We start from the raw sequence: 27,335 nt of genomic DNA, 5'->3' as shown, positions 1-27,335 counted from the left end.
GGCTGAGGCAGGAGAAATTTAGTGAAATTTATCAATTAAAAGAAGAAGGGGACCTATTTGTCTGGGGATTGGAAATGTAACCCAGTGCTAGAGAGCAGGAGGCCATGGATTTAATCCACACACACACACACACACAAATTACTAACTCAGAATCCTTTTAGATAACTACATTGGTCTTCTGACACTACCTTTGGGTTTTTTTTTTTACTGATATCATTTAAAATTATTATGTTTTCTATTTGAAGTACTTATCAATTAATGCTTCTGAATCATTTTACCTGGTAGAATCTCAGTACATAGGTTTAAAATCTACTCTTAAACACAGAATGTGTATCCATTAAACTCCTTGACACTCACCACCTCTTAATACAGCAAAGTTATTTTTCAAACTTCTTGTCACTTATTTTTTAAGCAGGATTTCTATGATTGAAAAATAATCACAGAGTAGGTTTAAATTATAGACTTGGTACTTATTTCTTATACAATTCCAGGCACGGACAACACCCATTCTGATGCGAAATGAATATGTGTGAGCTAAATGAAATAATGTGTGTGAAATGGCTTTCTTCATCCTAATGTACTATATAAATCATTCTGTGGTATGAATTTTTAGGTGCATTAAATTCTGCTGTCATTAATAATAGTTTATATAATAGACTACAAAAAATAACAACAAAAACTAGCTTAAAATTTGATCATCATCTTACTTCCTATTCTAGGAATCATTCCTTTTAGCCATATCTAGTCATAACAACCTGTTATTACTAGTTATTTGCAAAAAGGCTTTCTGCACAGAGCAACGTGGAGCTTTTTCTTGAATATCACAGGAGTAGAGAGAGCTTCATCACTCTAGTCTCATTTGAAAGTGAAAAAATTGGATATGAGCAAAAAAAAGTTTTCTGTTTCATATAATGAAATCAAAGTAAATGAATAGGGATTTATTTTCAAAAAGACACTTTTGTGTTTGCAACAAAAGATTGTTTTACACATTTAAACCCAAATATACACAAGAAAAGTTTTTTTTTAAATGTATGCATGAGCTGGGCTCAGTGGTGCATGCATGCTATAAAGCCAGCCTTAGCAACTTAGTGAGGCTCAAGTAACGCAGCCTCTAAATAAAATGTTTTTAAAAATGAAAGGGGGGGGGGCTGGGGATGTGGCTCAAGCGGTAGCGCGCTCGCCTGGCATGTGTGCGGCCCGGGTTCGATCCTCAGCACCACATACAAACAAAGATGTTGTGTCCGCCGAGAACTAAGAAAAAATAAATAAATATTAAAATTCTTAAAAAAAAAAAATGAAAAGGGTTGGGATGTGGCTCAGTGGTTAAGTGCCCCAAGGTTCAAGCCCCGTGCCCCTCAAAAAAGATCATGACAACTTGGAAGTCAGTTATTGCTTTGCTTTATTAGAGAAGTATAAATTTATAATTTCTTCATTTTATCTTTAGAGTTATGCCCAGACAAGTCTTCAGTATATCCAGGGACAGCAGATTTTCACAGCTCACCCACAAGGAGTGGTGGTACAGCCAGCTGCAGCCGTGACTACAATAGTTACACCAGGGCAGCCTCAGCCCTTACAACCAGTAAGAAATATTTCAGTTGCTAAAACTCTCATTGGCTGTCTACCTTGCCTTTTTGAAGTTGTCATTTGTCGTCTTCTTCTCCCCCTCCCTCCCCTCCTCCCCCTCCCCTCCCCTCCTCCCCCTCCCCTCCTCCCCTCCCCTCCTCCCCCCTCCCCTCCTCCCCCTCCCCTCCCCTCCTCCCCTCCCCTCCTCCCCCTCCCCTCCCCTCCTCCCCCTCCCCTCCCCTCCTCCCCCTCCCCTCCCCTCCTCCCCCTCCCCTCCCCTCCTCCCCTCCCCTCCTCCCCTCCCCTCCCCTCCTCCCCCTCCCCTCCCTCCTCCCCCTCCCCTCCTCCCCCTCCCCTCCTCCCCCTCCCCCTCCCCCTCTCTCCCTTTCCCTCCCCCTCCTCCTGCTCCCCCTGCCCTCTGTTTTCACCTTATTCTTTATATTTTATTTTATGTAGTCACCAATTTCACTTGATTTTCCTAAGAGTATGCACTCAACCATTCTGTCAAAAAAAACTTTTTAAAAAATTCTGTGAAATTTGTTTTGATATACACATACATATACTTATACATAATCTCCTAGGATTCTTTTTGTTATTTACCATGACTCATGTTGTATTTTTAATCCTTGATGAATTTTTTCTGGACTGTCTACCTATTGGCATTTACTGAGTACTAGAATATGATAATAATCCATGGAGGAACCATGAACTAGGCTGGGGTTTAGAATTGTGTGGCATATTTCACCGTATATGTTGTATAATTAAAGAACCTTTTGATAGTTTACAATATATATCAACAATTTTGGTGAAATCTTGAAGTATTATTGTTTGGGGATAAAATGGGAAATAAGAGGCTGACATGGGAAGCAATTGAAAGACTAAACAGAAGAGTAACATGATCAAATTAGCAAATTTAGAACACTTGATAGTTCTGGAGAAGGTTCTTTTAGCAATCTGGCAAATAATGGTGACTTTAAACCATAGTTAGCCGAGATGGAATAAAAATAATTGTATGTGAAGCATTTGGAGAGTAATGCAGAGAGTACTTATAGGAGGTATTTGAGTACTTTCTCTGAATTGGGCCCTTCTAAACATTTTAAATATGAAAATTTCATTTCTGTTCTTATAAGCTGACATTCCAAATAAAGATGATAGTCATAACATATAAGGTTAAAAGTAGTCAAGAGTTTAGTGTTATGGAAGGTACAGATAAAATGTTTTAGAATTGGGTGAGGAAAAGAATTGTTTTCAAGTGGAAGAAGAATTAGTAATTTAGTAAGTACCAAATGATTTGAAAATGATTTCAACTTTAAAAAGAAAACAGTACTAAATATTGTACCCTGCTGATTACCTGAATGGGCTTTTAGATAGACCTCTATCTTCAAAACAAAAACAAAATATTGAAAAGCAAATGTGATAGCATGTTAATATTTATGCATTATGTTTTTTTTCCTGTACTTTTTTTTTCAGGTCTGAAATTTTTAACTATGCTTTTAAGATCTTAATGCTGTATTTTGAAAAACATAAAAACCTTATAATCACTGTAATGGACTAAAGTGTTTCCCTATAATTCATTGTTGACTGTATTTGGAAATAAGGCCTTTAATGAGTTATTTAAGGTTCAATAAGGTCATAAGGGTAGGGACCTATAATACAGTAGGACTGGGTGTTCATACAAGAAGCGGAAGTTAAAACAGAGGATGCTTCTAGAAAAAAAAATATGTGAGGACACTGCAAGAAGGCAACCATGTACAAGCCAAACAGAGAGACTTTGATCCTGGACTTCCAGTCTCCAGAACTGGGAGAAAATTAGTCTCTGTTGTTTATGCTACTCAGTTTGTGGTATTTTGCTATAGTAGCCCCAGAAGACTAATATAAACACCACATGAATTATATATACTTTGTTGTTTCTTTCATGTAAGCCAATTAATGAATAATAATTTTTTTCAGCTTTATCTTTGTTCCAGCAGTTAAAGATGGAACCAGAGACCTCATACTCAAATAAAATGTCACTTTGAAGGAAACGTAGGTCTTTGAACATCCTTGTTTTGTACATATTCCAAATACAGTCTGAGTGGGGTTAGTGTTTCAACATATGAATTTTTGGGAAACACTTCAGTTCCATTACAGTGATTATAATGTTTTTATGTTTTTCAAAATACAGCATTAAGATTTTAAAAACAGGGGCTGGGGATGTGGCTCAAGCGGTAGCGTGCTCGCCTGGCATGCATGCAGCCCAGGTTCGATCCTCAGCACCACATACAAAAAAAGATGTTGTGTCCCCCGAAAACTGAAAAAATAAATAACTTCTCAAAAAAAAAAAAAGAAAAAAAGAGATTTTAAAAACAGGGGGCTGGGGTTGTGGCTCAGTGGTAGAGTGCTCGCCTAGTACAGGTAAGGCCCTAGGTTTGATCCTCACCCCCACATAAAAATAAATAAATAAAATAGGAGTATTGTGTCCAACTACAACTAAAAAATAAATATTTAAAAATTAAAGATTTTAAAAATATTTTGAAAATATAGTTATAAAATTTCAGACCTACAGAAAAAACATAATGGATAAATATTTGCTTTTCAGACTGTTTTTTTGTTTTTGAAGATGAAGGTCTATCTAAAAGCCTATTCAGCTAATCAGTTTTGAATATGGAAGTCTATCTAAAATCTTATTCAGCTAATTAGTATGCTGAAGTCATATGCCGTTTAATACTGTTTTTTTTTTTAAGCTGGAAAATACTGTTCTAGATGATAAGCTGCTAAATATTTTTTAATGTGATATCTTAGACGTGGTGAACTTGGAACTACTGCCGGTTCTGATAAATACCTGAAGCTCTTAATATGTAGTATCTTTATCCATTTCCCTGTTTGCACCTTTCTTTTGCCCTTTTTTTTAAAAAGAGGAACTATATATACATCTTTAAATATTACTTAAGTGGGCTATTTTATATGATTGAGCCAAATTGAAAGTGATGTCACTGATCAAAAATATGTGTGTGTTTTTAGCCTGAAATGGTTGTGACAAATAATCTGCTGGATCTGCCACCCCCTTCTCCTCCCAAACCAAAAACCATTGTCTTACCTCCCAACTGGAAGACGGCCCGAGATCCAGAAGGGAAAATTTATTACTACCATGTGATCACAAGGTAAGAGAGGCTATATGGGTATCCCCAAATCTGCTTATTCTTATTCGATGAAGCTGTCACAATAAGGGAGTTCTATTATTGGCTGCCCATTGTGCTAGAAAGCTAGTGAATTAATAGAATCATGTTTTAAAATGTATGTCAGACCTTAGATTTTAGCCTTTGTTTTTGATACACTTTTTCTTTTTTTTTTTCAATAGTTTTGTTTATTTTTATGTGGTACTGAGGATCGAACCCAGGGCCTTGAAAGTGCTAGGCAAGCGCTCTATCACTGAGCCACAACCCCAGCCCTTGATACACTTTTAATCTGTAAGACTCTTTCGGAGAAAACTAAGGGGTTTTAAAAAATGGTAGTGACTTCATCTAAAATTATACCTATCAGGGATCATGAGCAAAACCTCTCTGTAAAGGCCAGAAGATATTTAAGCTTTACTGTCCAAGTAATTCTTTTTGGTTACCAGGGATTGAATCCAGGAATTTTTAACTACTGAGCCACATTCTTAGCCCCTTTGTTATTTTTGATTTTGAGACAGGGTTTCACTAAGTTGCTTAGGGCCTTAAATTTGTGATCTTTCTACTTCAGCTTCCTGAGTCACTGGATTATAGGCATATGCCACCATGCCTAGTCTTTATTACTGTCATAATTACTCAATTCTGCTGATGTTGTATAAGCAGTTGTAGACAATATATGCATATGGGTATGACTATGTTCCAATAAACTTTATAGAAACAGGTGGTAGAGTGGTAGAATAGCTTTGATCCATGGGCCATAGTTTGACAACTCATATATATTCATTCATTCATATATATTCATTCATTCATATATATATATATATATATATATATATATATATATATATATACAAATACATTAGGCTTATTTAAACAGATACAGAGTATTAAGAAGGAACTAAAAGTATTAGACTACTACCCAGAGATAACCCCTTTAAATATCTTTGGACAGGGCTTGGGTATAGCTCTTGGTAGAGGGTGTACCTAGCATTTCTGAAGCCTTAGGTTCTATCCCAGTAGCACCCCCCCCCCATCTCTTTAGGTATATATCTTTATGTAGGTCTCTGATGCATGTTTTATAGTCTGCTTTATTTACTAATCTATTTTTTTAAATATTTTTTTTTAGTTATAGGTGGACACAATGTCTTTATTTTATATGGTACTGAGGATCAAACCCAATTGCCTCAAGCCTGTATATACTAAACTATTTTCCAGAACTTTTTATCAACTAATATATAGATATGTTATTATCTAGACATGGTGGTGCCTATTATCCCAGTGATTTCTGGTGCCTGAAACAGAGAATCACAAGTTTGAGGTCAGCTTGGACAACTTAGTGAGACTCTGTCTCAAAACAAAAAGTTCAAAAAAGAACTACATTAGAGGGGCTGGGGATGTGGCTCAAGCGGTAGCGCGCTCGCCTGGCATGCTTGCGGCCCGGGTTCGATTCTCAGCACCACATACCAACAAAGATGTTGTGTCTGCCGAGAACTAAAAAAAAAAAAATAAATATTTAAAAAAAAAAAAAAAGAACTACATTAGAGCTAGGGTTGTGGCTCAGTGGTGGAGCGCTTGCCTTGTACATGTGAGGCACTGGGTTTGATCCTCAGCACCACATAAGTATAAATAACTCTCTCCCACCCACCCCCCCAAAAAGAATTACATTATATGCTTACTTGTACTTTGTTGCAGTGTCTGCAAATCTTGCCCAGTGTTTTTTTTCCTTTAATTTTTTTTTAGTATTGATAGACCTTTATTTTATTTATTTCTACAATACAGCCACATTCCTTTGCTTAGGAATTATCTATGGCTGCATTCACATTACAGTTGCAGAATTGAGTAGTTGTGACAGAGACCTTATGGCCCAGAACATCAAAGATACTTTGTCACTCTGATATATTATTTATTTTAAAAAAAAAAGTTTGCTAACTCATGCTTAATTTTATATATAACTATACCAAATTTTATTTACCCACTCTGATTGGTAGATCTTCACATTTTTTATGTTACTCTAGCGTTGGACATCCTTACAAACACTAATCTTACTACTAACTTCTCATAGATTTTTTTTCCCAGTTCTCACACATGATAGGGAAGCATCCTTCCATTGAGCTACCTGACCAGCCCTGAGTAGGTGGTGGTGGTGGTGGTGGTGGTGGTGGTGGTTTGTTGTTGTTGTCCTCCTCCTCCTCCTCCTCCTCCTCCTCCTCCTCCTCCTCCTCCTCCTCCTCCTCCTCCTCCTTCTTCCTCCTTCCTTCTTCTCCTCTCCTCCTCCTCCTTCTCCTCCTCCTCCTCCTCCTCCTCCTTCTCTCCTCCTCCTCCTCCTTCTCCTCCTCCTCCTCCTCCTCCTTTCTCCTCCTCTTCCTCCTTCCTCCTCCTCCTTTCTCCTTCCTCCTCCTCCTTTCTCCTCCCTCCTCCTCCTCCTTCCTCCTCCTTCCTCCTTCCTCCTCCTCCTTCCTCCTTCCTCCTCCTCCTCCCCTCCCCCCTCCTCCCTCCTCCTCAATATCTGTATTTATTTATTTTTATGTGGTGCTGAGGATCGAACCCAGGGCCTCATGTGTGCAAGGCTGGTGCTCTACTATGAGCCCCAGTTCCATCCCTCTGAGTAGATTTTTAAAAGTGGGATTATTAGTCAAATTAGGTGCACATTTTACATTGAGGAATTTTGTCCATTTACCATTTTTAGAAGCAATTGGTACAAATTTAGACTCCCACAAAAAAAGTACGAAAGTGCCATCTTCCTTATGACACCTCTTCATTTTGTAACTTTAATAAAGTGAGAAATAATTTTATTTCCAACTCTGTTATTGAAATGGGATCATCTTCATTAGATTATTGGCAATTTGCATCTTTTATGAGTTGTTGGGGACATTTGCTCGTTTTCTGTCCACATTGTTTTTCTCTTAAGGATATTACAAATGTTTTTGTTTGTAATGTCTTATAAAATAAAGAAGTTTAAATGTTTCATTTGGTTGCATGTTTTCCCTTTGTGCTTACTGCTTAGAAAAGTGTTCATTATTCCCATTAAAATATCTTTATAAAATGAGCCTTCATTATGTTCCCACTTGTAATGGTTTTAAAAGTCATTGCTTGCAAATTTAACTAGAACTTTGTTTTTCAAAACCAAAGAAAGCTTTAATATACTATCATTCTTTAAAAATTGAAAAAGGGGGCTGGGCCTGTAGCTCAGTGGTAGAGTGCTCACCTCACATGTGGAAGGCACTGGGTTCAATCCTCAGCACCACATACAAATAAAAAAAGGTATTGTGTCCACCTACAACTAAAAATAAATAAATAAGAAATACAACCCTTTTCATATTTATTTATTTATAGTGTACTTCCCCCCCACACCTGTAGGTTCACCTTATCTAGCAACTAAGAACAGAATTTTTATATATATGTATATCTTTCAGTTTCCACAGTAAAACACATAGCTGCTTATGGTTCATTTATTACAGTAGTAGTTGTGTTTTGGTTTTTTTTTTTTTTTTTTTTTTCGTGTGTGAGAGAGAGAGAGACTGGAGTTGAACCTAGGAACATTCTACTACTGAGCTACATCCCCAATCCCTTTATCTGTTATTTTGACATGGGGTCTTGCTAAGTTGCCAAGGCTGGTTTCACTGGAGTTCCTCCTGTTGCTGGAATTGCAGTCATGCACCTTAATGCCGAGCCTATTACAGTAAACATCTTAACTATTTTTAAAAGAAGTTCCATAGATCAGATGTAAGCCTCTTCTCAAAATCATCATTAAAAGTGTTTTATATCAAATTAGTGTTGCTGATTAAAGATTGGTGTGGTAGGAAAACAGAAAACTATAATGACGTTACTGACCTGTCAGATTGGTTTGATACCTTCTTTGAGGCTTTTGATAATTGAAATGACTACCCTTATAACATTACCTGTGACAGTGGGCTTCAGACTCCTGAATGTGAATGTCCTTTCTTCCAATTTTTATCCTATAGATCTAGCTTAAAATCTTTGCCTGTTTATTTTCAAAACGACTATAAACATTCTTTGAGTTAAGAGCCAACTGAGTCTTTTCCAGTCAGTTGAATATTTTTAGCAGAGGACACAAGTTTTTAACCTGTACACCTTTTTTACACCGTCAGTCATTAAACTACAAACAAGAAGACTCAAAGCTAGGAACAGGTTTCTCACATGATCAAGGGTTTTGAGGGTTGTGTTCTGATTTATTTTGTTTTGCTCAAAGTACATATTAGGTATAAGCACTCTTGATAGCTTTCCCTGCAGAGGGGTAGCATAGGCATACCTACTTTGTGTATTCTTTAGGATTTGCTAAATCCTATTTCCAGAAATGAAGAGTCAGGTGAAGATCTGGATGAGGTGACAGGACTGTAATCCCAGTGACTCAGGAGCCTGAGGCAAGAGGATTGTAAATTCAAGGCCAGTCTAAGCAATTTATCAGGACATTGTCTCAAATTTAAAAAGACTGGGGATACTAGGGATGTAGCTTAGTGATAAAGTGCCCTTGGGTTCAATCTCCAGTTCCAAAAACAAACCAATAGATGAGTGGCCCACACATGTTTGCCTTTATTGCTGTCTTCAACACTTAGCCAATGTTAGACATATTATTTTCCACAGAAATAGGATAGGCTAAACAGCTAGAATCATTACTGATGGTAAGATATCAGAATTGTCTCAATCTCATGGTGCTGACTTGTTTTGCATCCTATTGCATTTCTATTTTATGTATATATAAATAGAGATGCCTATGCTGAGGTACTCTGTTTTCTAGCCATTACGTCATGGCTGTTATTACCTCCTTCTAGGCAGACTCAGTGGGATCCTCCCTACTTGGGAAAGCCCAGGAGATGATGCCAGCCTTGAGCATGAAGCTGAGATGGACCTGGGAACCCCAACATATGATGAAAACCCATGAAGGTGAGTGTGGCTTACATGTGTTTCTGACTATTTGAGAGCCAAGATCACATGGATATTGGGATTTCTTTTTTTTCCCTTATTCTAAAAAATATGTGAAAATCCCTCCCTTTTTATTTTTAGCTTTGAAGGACTCAGATGCATGCTAGCTACTTACTCATTTAAGGGGTGTGTGGGTGTGTGTGTTTGTGTGTGTGTGTGTGTAAGTAAAGAGTTTTGAATAGACCAATCATGAAAATGTGTTATATGGCATTAATAACAGTAACAGAAGGCAAAGAGTGACAACAAGAGAAGCCCTAAGGCAGTCATAATATTCATGCTTTTATAACTTCTTTTAGCATATCCTAACTTTTTAGTTCATGTAGAACTACTATATTTTTCTTTTAATATCTTTATTTCATTTTTATGTGGTGCTGAGGATCGAACTCAGTGCTTCATGTGTGCTGGGCTGAGTCACAACCCCAGCCCCAAACTGGTTACATTTTAAAAACTCACCAAAGCAATATAAGGCTGCCCCCACCCCCTTTAAGATTTGAAGTACAAATAATTTACCATGAAAATACTAGAACAAAGCAGGAAAGAAAACTTTCTCATCTCCACCTCTGACAAGATAGTAATTGGCATTAGAAGTCATATAAATCAAATATTCCATGACTGAATTAAACCAACTCTTTATTCTTTTCACTTAATAATAAGATTCAACTGACTCCAAGGAAGAGGTATCTTTTTTTTTTTTTTTTTTTTTGATACCAGGGATTGAACAAGGGCACTCAACCACTGAGCCACATCCCCAGCCCAGTTATCTATTTTATTAGAGATAGGGTTTCACTGAGTTGCTTAGCGCTCACTAAGGCTGGCTTTAAACTCTCAATCCTCCTGTCTCAGCCTCCTGAGCCGCTGGGATTATAGGCATGTGCCACCGCGCCTGGTTGGAAGAGGTATCTTGAATGAGACCGTATTTTTCTGTGTTATAAAATCTATTGAATAATAGTATTTTATTTTCAAAATAAGGAGAGGCATTTAATTAAATTAGTAGGGATAGGTGGAAGAGGGAAGAAAGAGCTGGAATGAAAAATAAGTAAAATAGAAGCCAGATTCATACTTTCTTTTGTATCAACTTTTGGAGGAAATGGTTTTTCGTTCTTTACCGTGTACTGGATATTTGCCAAAAAATAACACAATTAAGTTAAATCCGCATGGAACTTGATAAGATTTCAAATGATTCACTTAAATCACATAGCTGCTTCTTTCCAGCTGTTGTGCTACCATGTGTTCTTGAATCATTTTAGAATATGTCCAGGACTACTAAGCAATTGCCATTTAAAATGATGTATAAACTTACAAACAAGGCCTGGAGATATGGGTCAGTTGTAGAGCTCTTGTCTAGAATGTTGAGGTCCTAGGTTCAATTCCCAGCACCACAAAAATAAAAATAAAACAGATAAACACAATATACAGTTTCCTCTTTCCATACTTCTATAGCTATGTTAGCTATATCTTTAAAAAAAAATAGTGACTGAAATTTGTGGTGCAACAGTTTAGCTGAGCTCTGGGGCCAGAGATGATCACATTGGAGACCATATCACCTGCGTAAAGCCAAGCTAGTTCATGGGTACTTCATTAATTATGATTCAGTCTTTTGGTTTGATGTGTGTCTACTAAGTTAGGCCTTTCAAAGCAAATGAAAAGTAGGCATAAAGTCCACTATTGCTTATTTAATGTTCAGAGGAAAGCCTTTTTTTTTTTTTTTTTGTATGAAAATCTAGCTCATCAAAACTGTCAAACACAAAGTAGGAACTGAGAAATAGAAGCCAAAACTGGGTATAGTGATGCACACCTCTAATTCTAGCTTTCGGTAGGCTGAGGCAGGAGGATTGCAAATTCCAGGCCAGACTTGGTTAACTTAGTGAGACCCTATCTCCGAAGAAAAAATATAGCTCAGTGGTGGGGCACAAGTAGGTTCTCTTTTTTTTTTTTTTTTTTTCATACTATGAATTGAACCCTGAGGTGCTTTACCACTGAGCCACTTCCCCAGCTCCTTTTATTTTGTTTTGTTTTTATTTTGTGACTGGGTTTTACTAAGTTGCTTAGGGCTTTGCTAAGTTGCTGAGGCTGGCATCAAACTTACAATTCTGCCTCACCCTCCCAGGTCACTGGGATTTCAGGTGGGTGCCACTCACTGTGCCTGTCACAAAGCACCCCTAGGTTTAATCCCCAGTACCAAAAAATATAACAAAATATAAAACAAAAAAAACACACATAGTGGTAGTAGTAGCAGCAGCAGCCAAGTAAAAGAGCAGCTTTACATGCCATTCTAAGCAATTAGAACTCCATTCTCTTTCTAAGTAATGGCAAATCCTTAAAGTAGTTTGGTAACACGATCTGACTTTGCATTTTAAAAACTCTGGTGGTGGTAGACTATAGAAATTGAACTAATTGGAGTTAAGGACTTCACAATGAATCTATTCAGTGCCCAGAAGCACATATTAAAACTGCAGAATCCCAAACCCTAGTTCATACTTCCTCCTAGTTCAGAATCTAAAGTCCCTAGGCAATTCTCATACACATTTAAGACTAAGTTATAGTACTTACTTTTTGTGATTGACTATTAAGAGAAGTATAGACTTAAAACCTTACTATATCCATACTCCTCAGAGTATGTATATGGTATACTTATCTGATCTCTGTCCTGTTTCTGTGGGTGCATGTGTATTTGGGGGGTAGAATATTGGAAGTATTAACAACCAAAACACAATGCTTTAATCATTGTCTACTAACTTTAACTTTGGATCCAAAACCACATTTCAAATCATACAGACATGAGATTAATCCCACTCTTTTTTTTTTTTTTTTACATTTTGGTTACTTATCAGACATTTGAGTTCCTATTTAACATAAACATCGAAACCTGGGGATACAAAAGCAGTATGCGACAAGATTATTGCTCTTAGGGCCTATAGGATGGTAAGTGCGTTAGTCAACTTTCTGTTGCAAATACCTCCGATAAAAATCTTAAAAGGGAAAAAAATTATTTTGGCTCATGGTGTTTATAGGTTTCAGTTTATGATCACTTAACCCCATTGTTTTGGGCCTGTGGCAAGGTATAATATCATGGTGGAAAGCACATGGTAGAGCAAAGCTGTTGATATCATGGTGGCTAGGAAGCTAAAGAGAGAGGAAGCAGCTGGTTCCCAGCATACTCTTGAAGGGCATACTCCCCAGTGACCTAACTTCTTCCAATTAGACCCTACCTCCTGACAATATCATCAACTGGTGACCAAACCTTCAACTCATGGTGTTTGGGGAACATTTAGGATCTATACCATAACAGTAAGATTGAAAGTATATATTATTATATGGTTTAGTGGTTAATTACGGTTTTGACTCTTAAGGGCTAGAGACATTTATAGAGGAGGAAGATGCAATATTAAAAGGAAATTGAAGAAAACTTGAGAGGGTAATGTGTAAATTAGGCTCTGAATAATAAGAGTTTATCTTCTTGAAGCTTTTCCTTTTGAGACTCCTATCTGGCCAGCCCTAGCATGGACCCAGGGAGTTTTGTTCTAGGATCTAAAGATTATCTGATATTTTTCTTGTGCATTTTCTGTAACACTTTTCCATAAAAACTTAATTTTGGGGGTTAAAATACTTTTTTATTTTATTCTTTATTTATTTATGTTATTGGGGATTGAACCCAGGTCTTGTACATTTGAGGCAAACAATCTACTCCAGTCCTTTTTTATTTTAATTTAAAACAATCTTGCTAAATTGCCTATGCTGGCCTCAGATTTGCAATCCTCCTATTTTAGCCTCCTAAGTAGCTGGAGATTCCAGGTGTATGCCACTGTGCCCAGCTAACCATTGTTTGCTGTTTTGTTTTTGTTTTTGTTTTTGTTTTAACAGAATTGTGAAAACTAAAAGTTTTGAAAGCACTGTTCTAACACTTCTAGGCAAGAAATGAAGGATTGAATGAAATGGTATCCTGTTTGGTAAGAGGAGAGCCTAGAAAGTTAACAGAATTGAAGCACAGTTAGCACTGTGTAACTATATCATTCAGCAGTCATTTTCTTTCTTTTTTTTTTTTTTAAAGAAAGAGGAGAGAGAGAGACAGAGAGAGATTTTTTTTTTTTTAATATTTATTTTTTAGTTCTCGGCAGACACAACATCTTTGTTTGTATGTGGTGCTGAGGATCAAACCCGGGCGGCATGCATGCCAGGCGAGCGCGCTACCGCCTGAGCCACATCCCCAGCCCCTCAGCAGTCATTTTCTGAAGACAAACAGTAGACCAGGCCAGCTGCTTAATGCCCTATTTATGGGGACTGGGTCTAATTTCCTTCACTGATTCATTGTGTGTGCATCTGACTATATATCCGTACATACAAAAAGTAACATGTTATAGGCAAGAATATAGTTTCTAACATGCCCAAGAGTTAGTGATAATAAATGAGTTCACAAATTCTAGAAAGGCTGAGTGCACTAAAGTGACAGAATATTCACAGTGACAGCCATGGGAAAATAATGTGGGTGTGGTAATTAGCATTCTGTGAAAAATTGTTCTCATTTACAACATATCTAAATGTATCAAAGTCAAGCCCAGAATTAGGCTTAAAGTCGATACGTTTTATATAGCTATTAAGAAAATAGAAAGCAAAATACTATTAGTTTGGTTTGTCAGATTTTGAAAGTTGGGAGAAGATGGGTATGTTTAATGTGTTGACACATCTATTAAATATCGATAGGATTGGGTTTAAAATCTCTTTGTTTTTAAAATTTTTCATCTTTTGTTCTGTTTTTTTCCTCGTTTCTTTTGGGTTTAAAATTTTCCAGGTTTCTATTTTTTTCTCTTTTCTGTTGGCTTATTAGCTATACGTCTTTGTTTTACTGAGTTTTTTTGTGGTTGCTCTAAGGCTGTGGTTCTTAAAATTTGGTGTAGGATCTCTAGGGTTGTCAAGACCATTTCAAGGAGCCATGAGTCAAAAACTGTTTCCCAAAACATTGTATGCCTTTGTTATTTCCATACATTCACATTTCTTCTATTAAGTGAAACATAAGGGATTTTGCAAATGTAAAGCCTGTGGCACTTTTGCCAAATTTCTTTAGTTTTGGATAGTAGTTACTTTTTCATTAAAAAATGTATTTCATATGTTTATTTATATTAACATGAAAAGTTTTTAATATTTTTTTGAAATTTTATTTATTCCCAGTTTAAGTTTAATTTATAATATAAAAAATCTTGATAGATATTTCTTAGGAATAAAAGCTTTTTGGGGTTCCTCAATGTTTTAAGAATGCAAAGGTATTATGAGACCTAAGATTTACAATATGTGTATTTATCTCATTGTAGCCTACCGTTGTATCATATGCCACTTTTTTTTTATTACTTATGGTATAAACTTAATTTTATTTTTTATGTTATGAACCCCAGAATATATTACTGTTTTCAGCTTTAAAGTTTGTTAATGAGACTAGGGGTGTACCTTAATTGTAGCACAGGTTAGCATGCATTAGACCTTGTGTTAAATCCCCAGTACCACACACAAGTCTGTTAACTGTTAAAGAACTTTTTAAAACTTCATGAGAAATATCTGTTGCTATTTTTGTGTCATGTACAATTGTGTTTCCATCTGGAATTATTTTCCTTTAGCCTGAAGAATTCCCTCTAATAGTTCTAGTATTTCTGATTTACTGGTGATGAATTTTCTGTTTTTGTTTGTCTGAAAAAGTTATTTAGCTTACTTCTTTTAAAAAATAGTCTTAATATTTAGTTCTATTGTGGCACAGCCAAATTGAGCAGAAAGTAGATCAAAGGAAGAAAGAAAAGAGACTGTGGTGTTCCCATATACCCCTACTACTGCACATGCAGAGCAACTTCTAGTACCAGAGAAGTACAGTTGTTAAATTTGATGAACCTGTACTTATACATAATTAGCACCAAAGACTATAATTAATATTAGGATTCACTCTTGGTATTGTACATTCTGTGGGTTTTGATAAATGTATAATGGCATGTATTCACCAATATAATGTCATACAGAGTAGTTTCAGGGTCCTAAAAATTGTTTTCTGTCTGTCCTGCTTTCCCTCCTTGCTGTTCCATCCCCAGTCCGTCTGTCTGTCTATCTATCTATCTATCTATCTATCATCTCTATATGTATATTATTCACATATAGTGCCTGACATGTGCCAGGGAAGCACTTTACCCCTCAGCCCCAACCCCAGCCCTATGGCAGGGCTTTTGAGAGAAGTAAAGAAAAAGGGGAGGGGGAACCAGTAACTTTATTGAGGTATAATATACTTTGCATCAAACCTAATTGTTTTGGGTTTATAATTCAATGACTTTTAATAAAATCACAGATTATTCAAACATTACCACAATTTGGTTTTAGAACATTTTAATCCTCCCAATAAGATCTCATGTCCATTTGGTTAGTTCCCACTTTAGTCCAACCACTAATTACTTTCTTTTATGACTGACTTATTTAGCATGTTTTCAAGATTCATCTTTGGTATAGTATGTATCAGGATTTCATTCCTTTTATGAGTGAATACTATTCTGTTATAAATATGTATAACATTTTGTTTATCCATTTATCAGTTGGTGTAATTTGTGTTGTTTCTGCTATTTGACTGTTAATAATAAATAAATTAATAAATAATGTTACATGAATGAACATTTTCACAACTCTTTTGAACACATATTTTCACTTCTATTAGGTAAATACCTAGAAGTAGAATTGCTGAGTCATTGGATAAAGTTATGTTTAGCGTTTTAAGAAATTTTAAGTTTTCCAAAATAGCTGCACTATTATATGTTACTATTAGCAGTACACAAAGGATCTGTAAGGGATGGTTTTGTGTTGGTGGGGGGTAGTGGCTGTACAGAAAGTTACCTAAGGTTAAAACTCCTTAAGTGTCAATGTGCTTCTTGCAAAAAATTATCTGGACATTGCAAAAAACTATCTTAGTTTCTTAGACTTTTTATCTGTGATTTGTCATTTTTACCTTTTCTTGTATTTCTAATGAAAAAATCCAAACCAAAGTCTTCCATTCTTTATTGTTAACCCTTTGGTAAAGAAAGCAGATAGAGAAACAAATGAGCTTTGATCTTCTGCCTGACCTTGCCCTGAAGCACAAGGCAAAGGTTTGGGCTATTGGTCTTTGGGTCTCTTTCTAAACCATAGTCTCTTCCACAGTCCCAATTGGACTTGGATAGCTAGAACTTATTTGCATCTGTCCTTCTTAACACTTCACAATTGCATTCATTGAGCTAACATTTCAGTAAACAGAAGAAAGATGTCTTTGGGGAAGGTATTTATGTCCCATATTTTTCATCTTTAGGACCTTCACTTAGGAATCCCCTTGAAAGTACAGAGTAAGTTTGTATTAATTTACAGACCTTGTGTGAGGTATTACAGATTGAAAGAGATTAAAACTGGATCCTGGTTTTCAGGAAGTTTAGCTAAAAATAGATCTAAAAGGATACAGTGGGGTAATTGCCACAGTATACACAAAATGTTTTAGGAACATAGTGATCATAGTGTAAGAAGATGCATCAGAGATGTTACAAAAAACACAGTTTTATCTATTGTTAAATTAATAGGTTTGAGCATTTGAGATACATAAAGCAGTTTTTGCAAAGGCATAAAATCAGAACAGTACAGAGTATATATAGAAAACAATGAAAATAATTTGTCATGATGAGAGTTTGTATATAGGGTGGTGAACAAGTAAGGCTTAGGTTATAATTCAGTGGGAGAATGCTTGCCTAGCATGTGTGAGGCTCTGGGTTCTATCACTAGGACCACCCACTCCACAAATGGAAAAGTAAGATTTAAATTTTCTGAGGTTTTACTGTCCTATTAATGTGATTATTAGATAGGTACTTGGAGCCAATGAATACTTTTAGTGCGGGGAGTCAGTCGATTGTGTGTGCAACAAGCCCATTTGAAAAACAGGGTCAGTGACAGGAAGATCAGATTGAAGAGTCTTATAATGGTTCAGGCAAAGTGTGGAACTCAAGAGTAGAGATATTGGGGAACCAGGCAAAGACATTTGAGAAGGCAATATTCAGCACTTAGCAGACTAGTGGGTAAGAAAAAAGCAAGGATACCCACAACCCTCATTTTTAGCTTGCATGAGTAAGATCTGACTGTTTGCCCAGTGCATGCCTGTAATCACAGCAGCTTGGAAGGCTGAAGAAGGATTGAAAGTTCAAAGCCAACCTCAACAATTTAGCAAGACCCTAAGCAGCTTAGTGAGACTCTGTCTCAGAATACAAAATAAAAAAAGATATAGAGATGTAGCTCCATGGTTAAGCACCCCTGGTTGAGGAGGGTAGGGCGGGAAGCAACCAACCCACTGCTCATTCTAGGAAATGAAGGAAAGAATAGGAGGAGGTGGAGAAAAGTTCAGTATAGAATTTGAGCTCCCTATGAGATTCAGAATAGTAAAAGCTGGTAGATCGTCAAATCTAGGTTTGAGTCAACAGTAAATTAGTGCTTATTGGAAACATAGAAGCATATGGAATGTCCAAGGGAAGGTATGCAGTGGATAGAGAATCCTTTGAAGAACGCTGGGTGGTGGTAGAAGCTTTTGATAATGAGGCTAAGCATCTGTGAGAGCCTTCCTTCTCTGTTTTCCTCCAGTATTGTTCCCTACTCCTGGTCATCTTGTACTCTCTTCCATCATCCATCCTGTGGTGAGTTCAAATCTTCTTTTTGAGAACCTCAAACCTTAATCATTGCTGACTGCACAATTGAGAGCAGCTATCTCCTGGCTTAAAATTAACAGTTATGAGGTATACTAGTGTTCTCTAAGTTATAGTAAAATAATTATTGTAGAGTGTTGGATTGAGGGAGTTGCAGAGGGTGGGATCAGGGCCAAGAGTTCTTTCAGTTGGTGATCCCATTTTTGGAGTCAGGTCAGTTTGCAAAATAATTTCATAGAAATCACTTACTAGTCATGAAGAACTAAGAAATCACATTTGAGGGGGGATTGTCAAAGCCAGAGTGCAGATCTCTATGATTGTGTTGCTCAGTCAGGATAACCTGTTCATCAGTTGGGGAACCAGAGAGAAATCCTAGGTCTGCAATACTCTTAGGCCAGATACACAGAGTAGAAGGCCCGCTGGTTCCTAGTAATGTGTGCACTGCTATTACTGGGGATTGAACCAGGTTCTTATGCATGCTGAGGCAAGCACTACCACTGAGCTAGGCTAAGCTACCTCCCATCCATTTTTTTTTTTTTTTTTTGGTCCCCTTTCCTTTTCTTTTGGCGATACTGAGGATTAGGGCTTAACCAATGAGCCACATCCCCAGCTCTTTTATTTTTTATTTTGAGACAAGGCCTCACTAAGTTGCTGAGGCTGGCCTTGAATTTGTGATCCTCCTTCCTCAGAACTCCCAAGTCATTCCACCACATATTCCACCATATCAGCTACTAGTAATGTCTTTTAAAAAACTTTAGTTCCTGAGTTTCTGTAAACTCTGCTTCCTTCTGAATGAAGCAAATGGGAGCCTATGTGTAATCCAGACTTTGGAAATACTATTGTTAGAATTTAATTTAGAGATCTTTTGCTCCTATTCTAGCACTCTCACCACTCCCTACCTTTTTTTTGAACAAAGTTTTCAGCTGCACCTTAATTTATCTAGAAGCACTCAGCGAAATAGAATTTTACTATGCAACTCCAAAGCAATATATTTTCAATATCATCTTTTTTTTTTTAGAGAGAGAGAGAATTTTTTTAATATTTATTTTTTAGTTTTCGGTGGACACAACATCTTTATTTTATTTTTATGTGGTGCTGAGGATCGAACCCAGCGCCCCTCGCATGCCAGTCAAGCACGCTACCACTTGAGCCACATCCCCAGCCCAAGTATCATCTTTCTTAACCTTTTAATTAATATACATTCAGATTTCTGTGTCTCAGAATTTAGGTTGAATTGTATCTGTAGTGTTTCTAATGGCTCAGCTCCTCCTTCTGCATGTGTGCTGTCCCAGTCCTCATTAAGTAATCCTTTAGGTTTCATGTTCCAAAAAGTATTTAATTAAATTCAGGGAAAGTTGAACTGTCACGTGTAACTAATTAAAACAAATTAAAAAAATTAATTAATTCAGGGAGAGAGAAACATTAGCTGAGTATATTCTCTCTCTTGTTGGGACCCATTTCTAGAATAGGCCATACTCCTCAGTTTTAGGGCACATGGACTTTGTGATCTAGTTGTGTCTGTGTGTGTGATTAAGGATGGAGTTTGTATTTGTTGTATTACACAGTGTGCACATGGGCACCAGAGCCACCCAGTAAGCTTAAGGCCATTGCCATCTAAGTCACAAAGACTTAAGATTCACTTTAAGACCAGATTTTCAGGGAATCCAAATGTACCCAAATGAAGAAGCAGCATCAGTTTCTAAAAGCAGTAGGCTTTGGCTTTTTGCCAGACCCTTTTGTGTGCTCATTTCACTGTGTGCTCCCTTCTGGCCACTGCTTCTGTAGGCTCCCACAAAAAATGTTACACTGACTAGTGGCCCCAAATGAGCCAACATGGAGAAAAGGCAAATTAGTTACTGCTGAGGTCATGGGAACACTTTGCTTTTTCATGTATCAGAGTCCCACCCTGCTATGTGGTGGTTTTCTTAAATCTCAGTGAGGCAACTTGCTATACAGGCAGATACCTGTGAATTATCCTGTTACATGTTAGGGACCATTGGTCCAGTCTCATGTCTTTTCTGGTGCTAAAAGATTTTTCATGGGCAATAGGCTTTCAGAGAGGTGAATAACACCACTTAGCTTTATTGTTAGAAATGCTAAAAAATGCTTGGGGCAGTCCCAAGGTTTTCCATGTCAGTAACTAGCGCTATCCTCAGCTCTGACACCAACTCGGCTCCTGGGCTTGGCATTAGGCTCCTATAAGTGTTCTGAAACTGTTTCTCATGCCATTTACAGACGACAGACCAAGAAGAATGGGGTTCATGAATTTCAATACTCCCAGGAAAACTTCATTTTGGTTCAGGATTTTTTTGTTGTTGTTGTTCATGATTTCCATGATGGAATTTAGACTTCCTTCATATGAACTTTTCCTTTCTCAATCATAATTGTTTAGCATTCAAAAGGCCCAATAGAGGGGCCTTTTCCTGACAGAGCTCAGTGGATAGTGTTCTATAACTGTTTTTAAAGTTCACCCCAATTTCACCAAGTCAGGGATTAAATTAGAAATCTAGTAAATCTGTGTTGGATTTATCTAGCTTTCTGAAGACATCCTATTCAAAGGAAAGCAGGACATTCCTGTGTAGACAGTGCCCTCCCTGAGCCTCTGGCCTTTTCCATAGGATGAGGAACTCTGATCTAGCTTTAGGTATAACTAAAGACCCTCTCTGTACTTCTTGCTGTTGCTACTCATGACTGAGATCTATAGTAGAATAGCAGGTGAAATTTTTAAGTTTCCTTGTCTTTTTCACATAATTCTTTTTTAGGAGGTAGGGGTAACCTGAAATTGAACCCAGTGGCACCAACCAACTGAGCCACATCGCCAGCCCTCTTTATTTTTTGGGACAGGGTTTCACCAAATTGCATAGGGCCTCACTGAGTTGCTGAGACTGGCCTTGAACTTGAGAAATTCCTATCTCAGCCTCCTAAGCTACTGGAATTACAGGCATGAGCCACCATGCCTGGCTTCAAATAATTCTTGATGCCTTGCTACTTTAGGTCTTATTGTAGAACACACCTACACTTTCTACAATTGAAAAAAAAATTAAATCTCAAACATTTGAAAATAGAATTACCAGTGAGTTGTTTTTAATTTCCAGAAAACAGAAATAGTATCTGTATGTTGTTTGTACCTTATCTCCCAAACCTAAACATCTCCGGTATCCCATCACCATAGAAAATAAGTCGAAAAACAGAAAATGTGTAAAACTTATATAGCAAATCAGAAAGCTGATTTGTAGCAGCCCAAAGCCAAGGGAGTGTCACTTTGCTTGGGAACCACTCCAGAACAGAGAGAATTGGGCAGCTTCTTCATACTGTTTATGGAAATGACAGGAATAGACAGAAAGGCCAATGGGGGATTGGTTGGGGAGTCTAATAAAAGTTTCTCTGCTCTGGTTTCCTAACAAAAGCATGAAGTACCTATAATACCAGCTGTAGCTGTTGGATCCTTCCAAAGTAACTTGTATTCAAAGGCAAAATGAATGTTCTTATTCTTTTCCACAGAAAAGGACATTTATTGGGAAGGGGCTTAATGGCTAATGGTGAGAAAGGTTTGAGGAGATGGCCTGCATGGCAGATGTTCTGAATGCCAAAGCTGCTAGCCCATCACAAACTCTTGGCAGTAACTGGTTAGGGGGAACTTGGCAGCCTATCCTCTAGCAGTGCTGCAAGGGAGTGTTTCTGGGTTTATCATCATCGTGCCATCTTGGCCCAAAATATATTGTGTGATAGCATCTATTCCTTTGTTAATTGACTTGAATGACTCTCATCTCCCATTGCCCCACCCTCACCCCAATATCACAATGATGCTTTAGTGTTTCCATTCTTGAACTAAAGGTACCAATCTCCAAGGATCCTCTCCTGCATGCTAAGATTGTCTTTTATAGTCCAGCCAACTCTGCCTTCAGAGGAAAGTGATGAGTACCAAGGGTTTTCAGTACAGAGTATTTCCTTTGTCCTGGAACCCTAGAATACCAGAGCCAAGAAAGGTTAAGCTCCTTTAAACTGGGCCTCACTTGACAATGTGGAGAGCTGAAGTCCGTGTAGCATGTTCTGCAAAGAGAGTGATTCTGAAACAACCGGAAATATAAAATACATCAAGGATTACTTTGACTTAGGGTAGAGGATTGAAAGTTGATTCTAGAGCCAGATGACAAAATTTGAAACATATCAGTCAAGTGGACTCCAGGCCATTCCCCTAAGACAGGACTTCTAAAATGAATCTTAATTCAAAGAGGTAACCCAAAAGGGGGAAGAGAAAAGAGGGATCTGGGACCATAGGGCATCATTAAACTGACATCTCACGTTAGCGCTGTTGTGTTTTCTGTTTCTAGACATCAAAAAAACCCAAGACAGCAGAAGCAGACACCTCTAGTGAGCTGGCTAAGAAGAGCAAAGAAGTGTTCAGAAAAGAGGTAAGGTTTGGTAGATGAGGCTTAAGCCTCAGTCCTTTCCTTTCTGTGTTAAGTATATACATCTCCCTTGCCCCCCAAGATGGGCAAGCACATAGGCTTATTAGCTACTGTGTCTTGCTGAAGTGGTGTTTTTTCCCTTAAGAACTCTTCAATCATCTCTTACTGGCCTGATAAGAGTTCCTCTGCAAACCATATTACCCATTTTACTTGGACAAAGGAAAATTCTATTAAGTGTTAGGCTGCCTGACTGTGTATTCCCTTCAGTGATTCGATTGTGTAGTTATTCATTGATATGGCCCTTTACAACTTTTTATCTCCGTAACAAGAGCTCTTAAGTACTAGAGCAGGCAGGTTCTTTCTTTCTTTCTTTTTTTTTTTTTTAAGGCCTTTACCTCCACCTCAAGCACCTTGGCACCAAGGCAGCTCCCCCCACCCCACCCCCAATACCTTTATTTAATTAATTAATTTATTTTTTAAATGTGCTGAGGATGGAATCCAGTGCCTCACACATGCTAGGGAAGTGCTCTACCACTGAGCCACAACCCCAGCCCAAGAGCAGGCAAGTTCTTGATGGAAGATTTGAACTCAGGTCTTCTGGCTCAAATTCCAGTGTTCTTTCTTTCATCTCTCATTTGGTGGCTACCTGTTCTTCGAGAGATTGAGAAAAAGCAGCTCCTCTTTATGCTATTGGCAGTGTTCTTGGCCATCAGGACACTAAACTCGCCTGCCTCTAGGAATCCAGATCCTAACTCCAGTCTTTATTCATGGAGGGGATCATGGTGTGTGGAGAAAAGGACCTACCTACAAATAAGTAACAGCAGCTATGTGAAGAGTGTGCCATGACAGAATTAGAGGCCACTCTTCAGGATTTCAGGAAGGACTCTTGAATAGGGGAGGCTGGAATTGGTTGTATGAATCAAGAAGGACTATAACTTTAGGCAGAAGAATGTACAGAGGCAAAAGAAAGCAACATCTCTTCCAGGACTGTAGCACAGGGCAAATGAGTGATGTTGGAAATGAGGGTGGATGGTATTATGCTGACTCTTCATAGTGGCTATGTATCTGTGGAAACTATTGGCAATGGTTTAAGTAAAGGGTATTTAAATCCTTGACTATATTTGAGGATTGGACTGAAGGGGGGATAGTACAGAGGCTAGGCAACCGCACGAGGGAAACAAAATTGAATAAAAGGTTTATCTAGCTGAGCATTGTGGTACACCTGTAATCCTAGCTACTTGGGAGGTTAAGGCAGAAGGATCTTTGAGGCCAGCCTCAGCAACTTAACAACACCTTGTCTCAAAATTTAAACAACAGGGCTGAGGATGTCACTTAATGGCAGAGTGCCCCTGATTCAGTCCCCATTATTGCAAAATAAAAGGCTTATTCAGGAGGCTGAGGCAGGAGGATTGTCTAAGCCCAGAAGTTCAAGGCCAGCCTGGCACCATGATGAGAGACACACACTCTCTATGTATCTGTCTGTCACCTCTCTCTTTGTTTAAAGGTTTCCCCAGAAATAGAACTTAGTTCCATACTGTCAGTGGTGTTTTAGCTCAGTCAATCAACAGTTCTTTATTTAGTGCCTATCTTGTGGTCCAACCCTGTTCTTTGATCATCAGAAAGCTGAGTTTCAGGGATGGGTAAACCCTGCTTAGGATGCTTCCTGATGAAGTAGCTATCACTGACCATTTGTTCCATTTGTCTCTTGTGAACTTATACCATAAGTACTTCTCAAGAAGACCCTGGGGTCTTCTTTCAGAACCACTGGTTAGGACCGACCCATTAGAGACGACCCAGGTAGGACACTGGAAGTGATGGAATGAAAAGGGTCCTGCCAGCTGTCTTCCTCCAATGGTCATGCTGTGTTTCTACCTGTTTCACATAGGCAGTATGATTCAGATGAAGTATAACATGTGCAGACTTTAAGTAACCTTCAAGGACAAAGTGCCTCTAGTTCTTGGAGTCCAAGAGCTGCCTAGTAGCTCTGAAATGCCTGCTTGGCTCTGCACTCCCTGTGTTGCTTTATGCTGAGGACACAGTTTGTTGGCTGAAACCTAGGATTGCTGTGAGAGCCCTGCTGCTGGGTTCCTCCAGCTGCTGTTCTTAGTGAGCCTTTCTTAGTTCATCCAAGGGAGCTCTTTCCCGCTCAGGGCTGAGCCAAGATAATTTTCTCTTACATCTTACTGGCTTACTGGTATTCTGTTGTTCAAATCAGACAACCTGAGAGAAGAAAAGGGAAGGATTGGGTGCTGTCTTCTCTCCTCTCTCTAATCCACCTTTATCCCTCTCTTCTTTTCTTCCTTCTGATTGAACCCAGAGGTGCTTTACTTACTACTGAGTTATATCTCCTGTCCTTTATATTTTTTGTTTTGAGACAGGGTCTTAACTAAATTGCAGAATCTGGCCTTAAACTTGTATCCTCCTTTCTCCACCTCCTGAGTTGCTGAGAATATAGGTGTGCACCACTGCATAGGGTACTTATTACCTTTTTTATTACCTCAGCACAACTCCCTATTCTTTCTGAACTGTTGAACAGTGTGTTCCCTTTCCTATACCTGCAGATGTCTCAGTTCATCGTTCAGTGCCTGAACCCTTACCGGAAACCTGACTGCAAAGTGGGCAGAATCACCACAACTGAGGATTTCAAACACCTAGCTCGCAAGGTATTCCCCCTTCTTCTGGTTTATCGGTGTTCTTGGCATACTGTGTACCATATAAGATGCTTCTCTTCATCATAGAAAGCGTGGTTTTACTTGCTAGATGCCAGGGACACAGAAATGGGAGGGAAGGTTTGGGAAAGGGAGCACTTTACTTAAAACCAAGAGTTCTTTGGGCTGGGGATGTGGCTCAAGCGGTAGCACGCTCGCCTGGCGTGCGTGCGGCCCGGGTTCGATCCTCAGCACCACATACCAACAAAGATGTTGTGTCCGCAGAGAACTAAAAAATAAATATTAAAAAAAAAATTCTCTCTAAAAAAACCAAGAGTTCTTTAAGAAACTTGTGAAACTAAGCTTTTCCTCTCTGATGACTCTAGCACAGCCTGCCCCCACCTACCCTTGTTGACTTCCTAGTCTCAGTGAGAGAGGCCTGGAAGCAGCAGGCTGGGTTACCCACCCCCTCAACTCATTCCCACTCTGATGGTGGCTTGATCTCTCTTCCTATGCCCTGGACAGCTGACTCATGGCGTTATGAATAAGGAGCTGAAGTACTGTAAGAACCCTGAGGACCTGGAGTGCAATGAGAATGTGAAACACAAAACCAAGGAGTACATTAAGAAGTACATGCAGAAGTTTGGGGCTGTTTACAAACCCAAAGAGGACACTGAATTAGAGTGACTTATGGGGCCAGGGTGGGAGGATAGGTGATCAGGTAGGGCAGACTCTGGGAAGTGGAAATCCTGTGGGCCTATTTGCCCCACCCCACTGTCAGAGCTGAGCTACTGGTGACACATCACCCTGAGGAATTCAAACTGCAACTGTCAACTGAAAGCTACAAAAACAAGCTCCATCTACAAGTGACCCCTAGTCGTGAGCTAATGGGGTGTAGTTAGAGGCTGTCAGAGGCAATGGCTTAGGGAAGGCTCTGGCCAGACCTGACCCCACTTTCAAACCTGGGTCTCCTCCTTGGCGGTGCTGTCAGCGCACAGACCCATGCGCATCCCCACCCACGACCCTTCCCCTGACGATCTGTATTATATTTTAATGTATATGTGAAAATATTGAAAATAATTTGTTCTTTCCTGGTTTTTGTTTGGTTTTTGTTTTGCTTTTAGCCTCTATGTGCTAGGATCACAGGAAGACTTTGTAAGGACGGTTTTAAGTTCTCCTGCAAGGTTTAATTTGTTATCATGTAAATATTCCAGAGCAGGCTGCCTTGTGGTTTTGGCTAGCCTTGTGCTATGTTGATAAGATTGATTTACTGCTTAAAAATCACTTTACTTTATCCAATTTTTACTGAACTTTTTATGTAAAAAATAAAATCAATTAAAGAACTTGGCATGTGTGTTCCCTAAAGGTTAATCTAGCATGTTTGTGTGTAGTGAGTGCTGTCACTGGAAAGAGAGAGGGGATGTAGCAGCCAGTGGTATGTGAAGTCCAAGATTAATCCTTGCTGCCAGGTTTTATTAACAGGCCTTGTTTCTCATAAGTCCCACTACAACTATAGTAGACATTTGCCTGACGACTGACACATGTGAGCTTTGGAACTTCTCGCTGCATCTGTGTCAGGTCAACTTGTGTAGGCATTCCAGAGTAGAGGAACTGACTTAAAGCCTCACTGATGCTGGGCTTCTTTCCAATTGAGGGTCAGTCAAGAGAAAGGTAAATATGTCTTTTTCCTGGCTGGAGAAAGGCCTTGGACCTCTTCCCTCTGAAGACATGATTTCTCCCAGCCCGATGGAATGCTTATCTGATCTTTGGGTTCCCTGACTTCCCACTTTGTCCTCTGACATTGGGCTTAGACACCAGAGGTGTACTTGGAAGGGGTACAGTGCACAGGTTGTGGGGAGCAGATACAGGGCTTGATGGCAGCCCCTTTCTTTTGATGACCAGTTGTCTGAGCAGTGAGGAGGGTCTAGAGCTTGTAGCCAGATGAGGGCCCATCTCTAC

General features: G+C 38.6%; 1 protein-coding gene across 1 annotated transcript in view; it reads left to right on the top strand.

Moving 5' to 3' along the window:
- The window catches only part of LOC144253819 (histone-lysine N-methyltransferase SETD2-like), a 34,446-nt gene extending 7,727 nt beyond the window's left edge, over nt 1-26,719 (top strand). Inside the window, exons 4-11 of the mRNA XM_077796483.1 lie at nt 1,445-1,579; nt 4,564-4,703; nt 9,026-9,056; nt 9,503-9,614; nt 18,258-18,310; nt 22,651-22,731; nt 25,290-25,391; nt 25,902-26,719. Of these exons, the coding sequence (XP_077652609.1) occupies nt 1,445-1,579; nt 4,564-4,703; nt 9,026-9,056; nt 9,503-9,614; nt 18,258-18,310; nt 22,651-22,731; nt 25,290-25,391; nt 25,902-26,063 (816 nt within the window). The 3' untranslated portion in view covers nt 26,064-26,719. The remainder of the gene's footprint in view (nt 1-1,444; nt 1,580-4,563; nt 4,704-9,025; nt 9,057-9,502; nt 9,615-18,257; nt 18,311-22,650; nt 22,732-25,289; nt 25,392-25,901) is intronic.
- The last annotated feature ends 616 nt before the right edge of the window (nt 26,720-27,335 follow it).

Source organism: Urocitellus parryii, chromosome 3 (assembly GCF_045843805.1).
Source record: "Urocitellus parryii isolate mUroPar1 chromosome 3, mUroPar1.hap1, whole genome shotgun sequence".
Classification (NCBI taxonomy): domain Eukaryota; kingdom Metazoa; phylum Chordata; class Mammalia; order Rodentia; family Sciuridae; genus Urocitellus; species Urocitellus parryii.
Note: the sequence above shows the minus strand (reverse complement) of the source record. Positions and strands in the feature narration are given on the sequence as shown.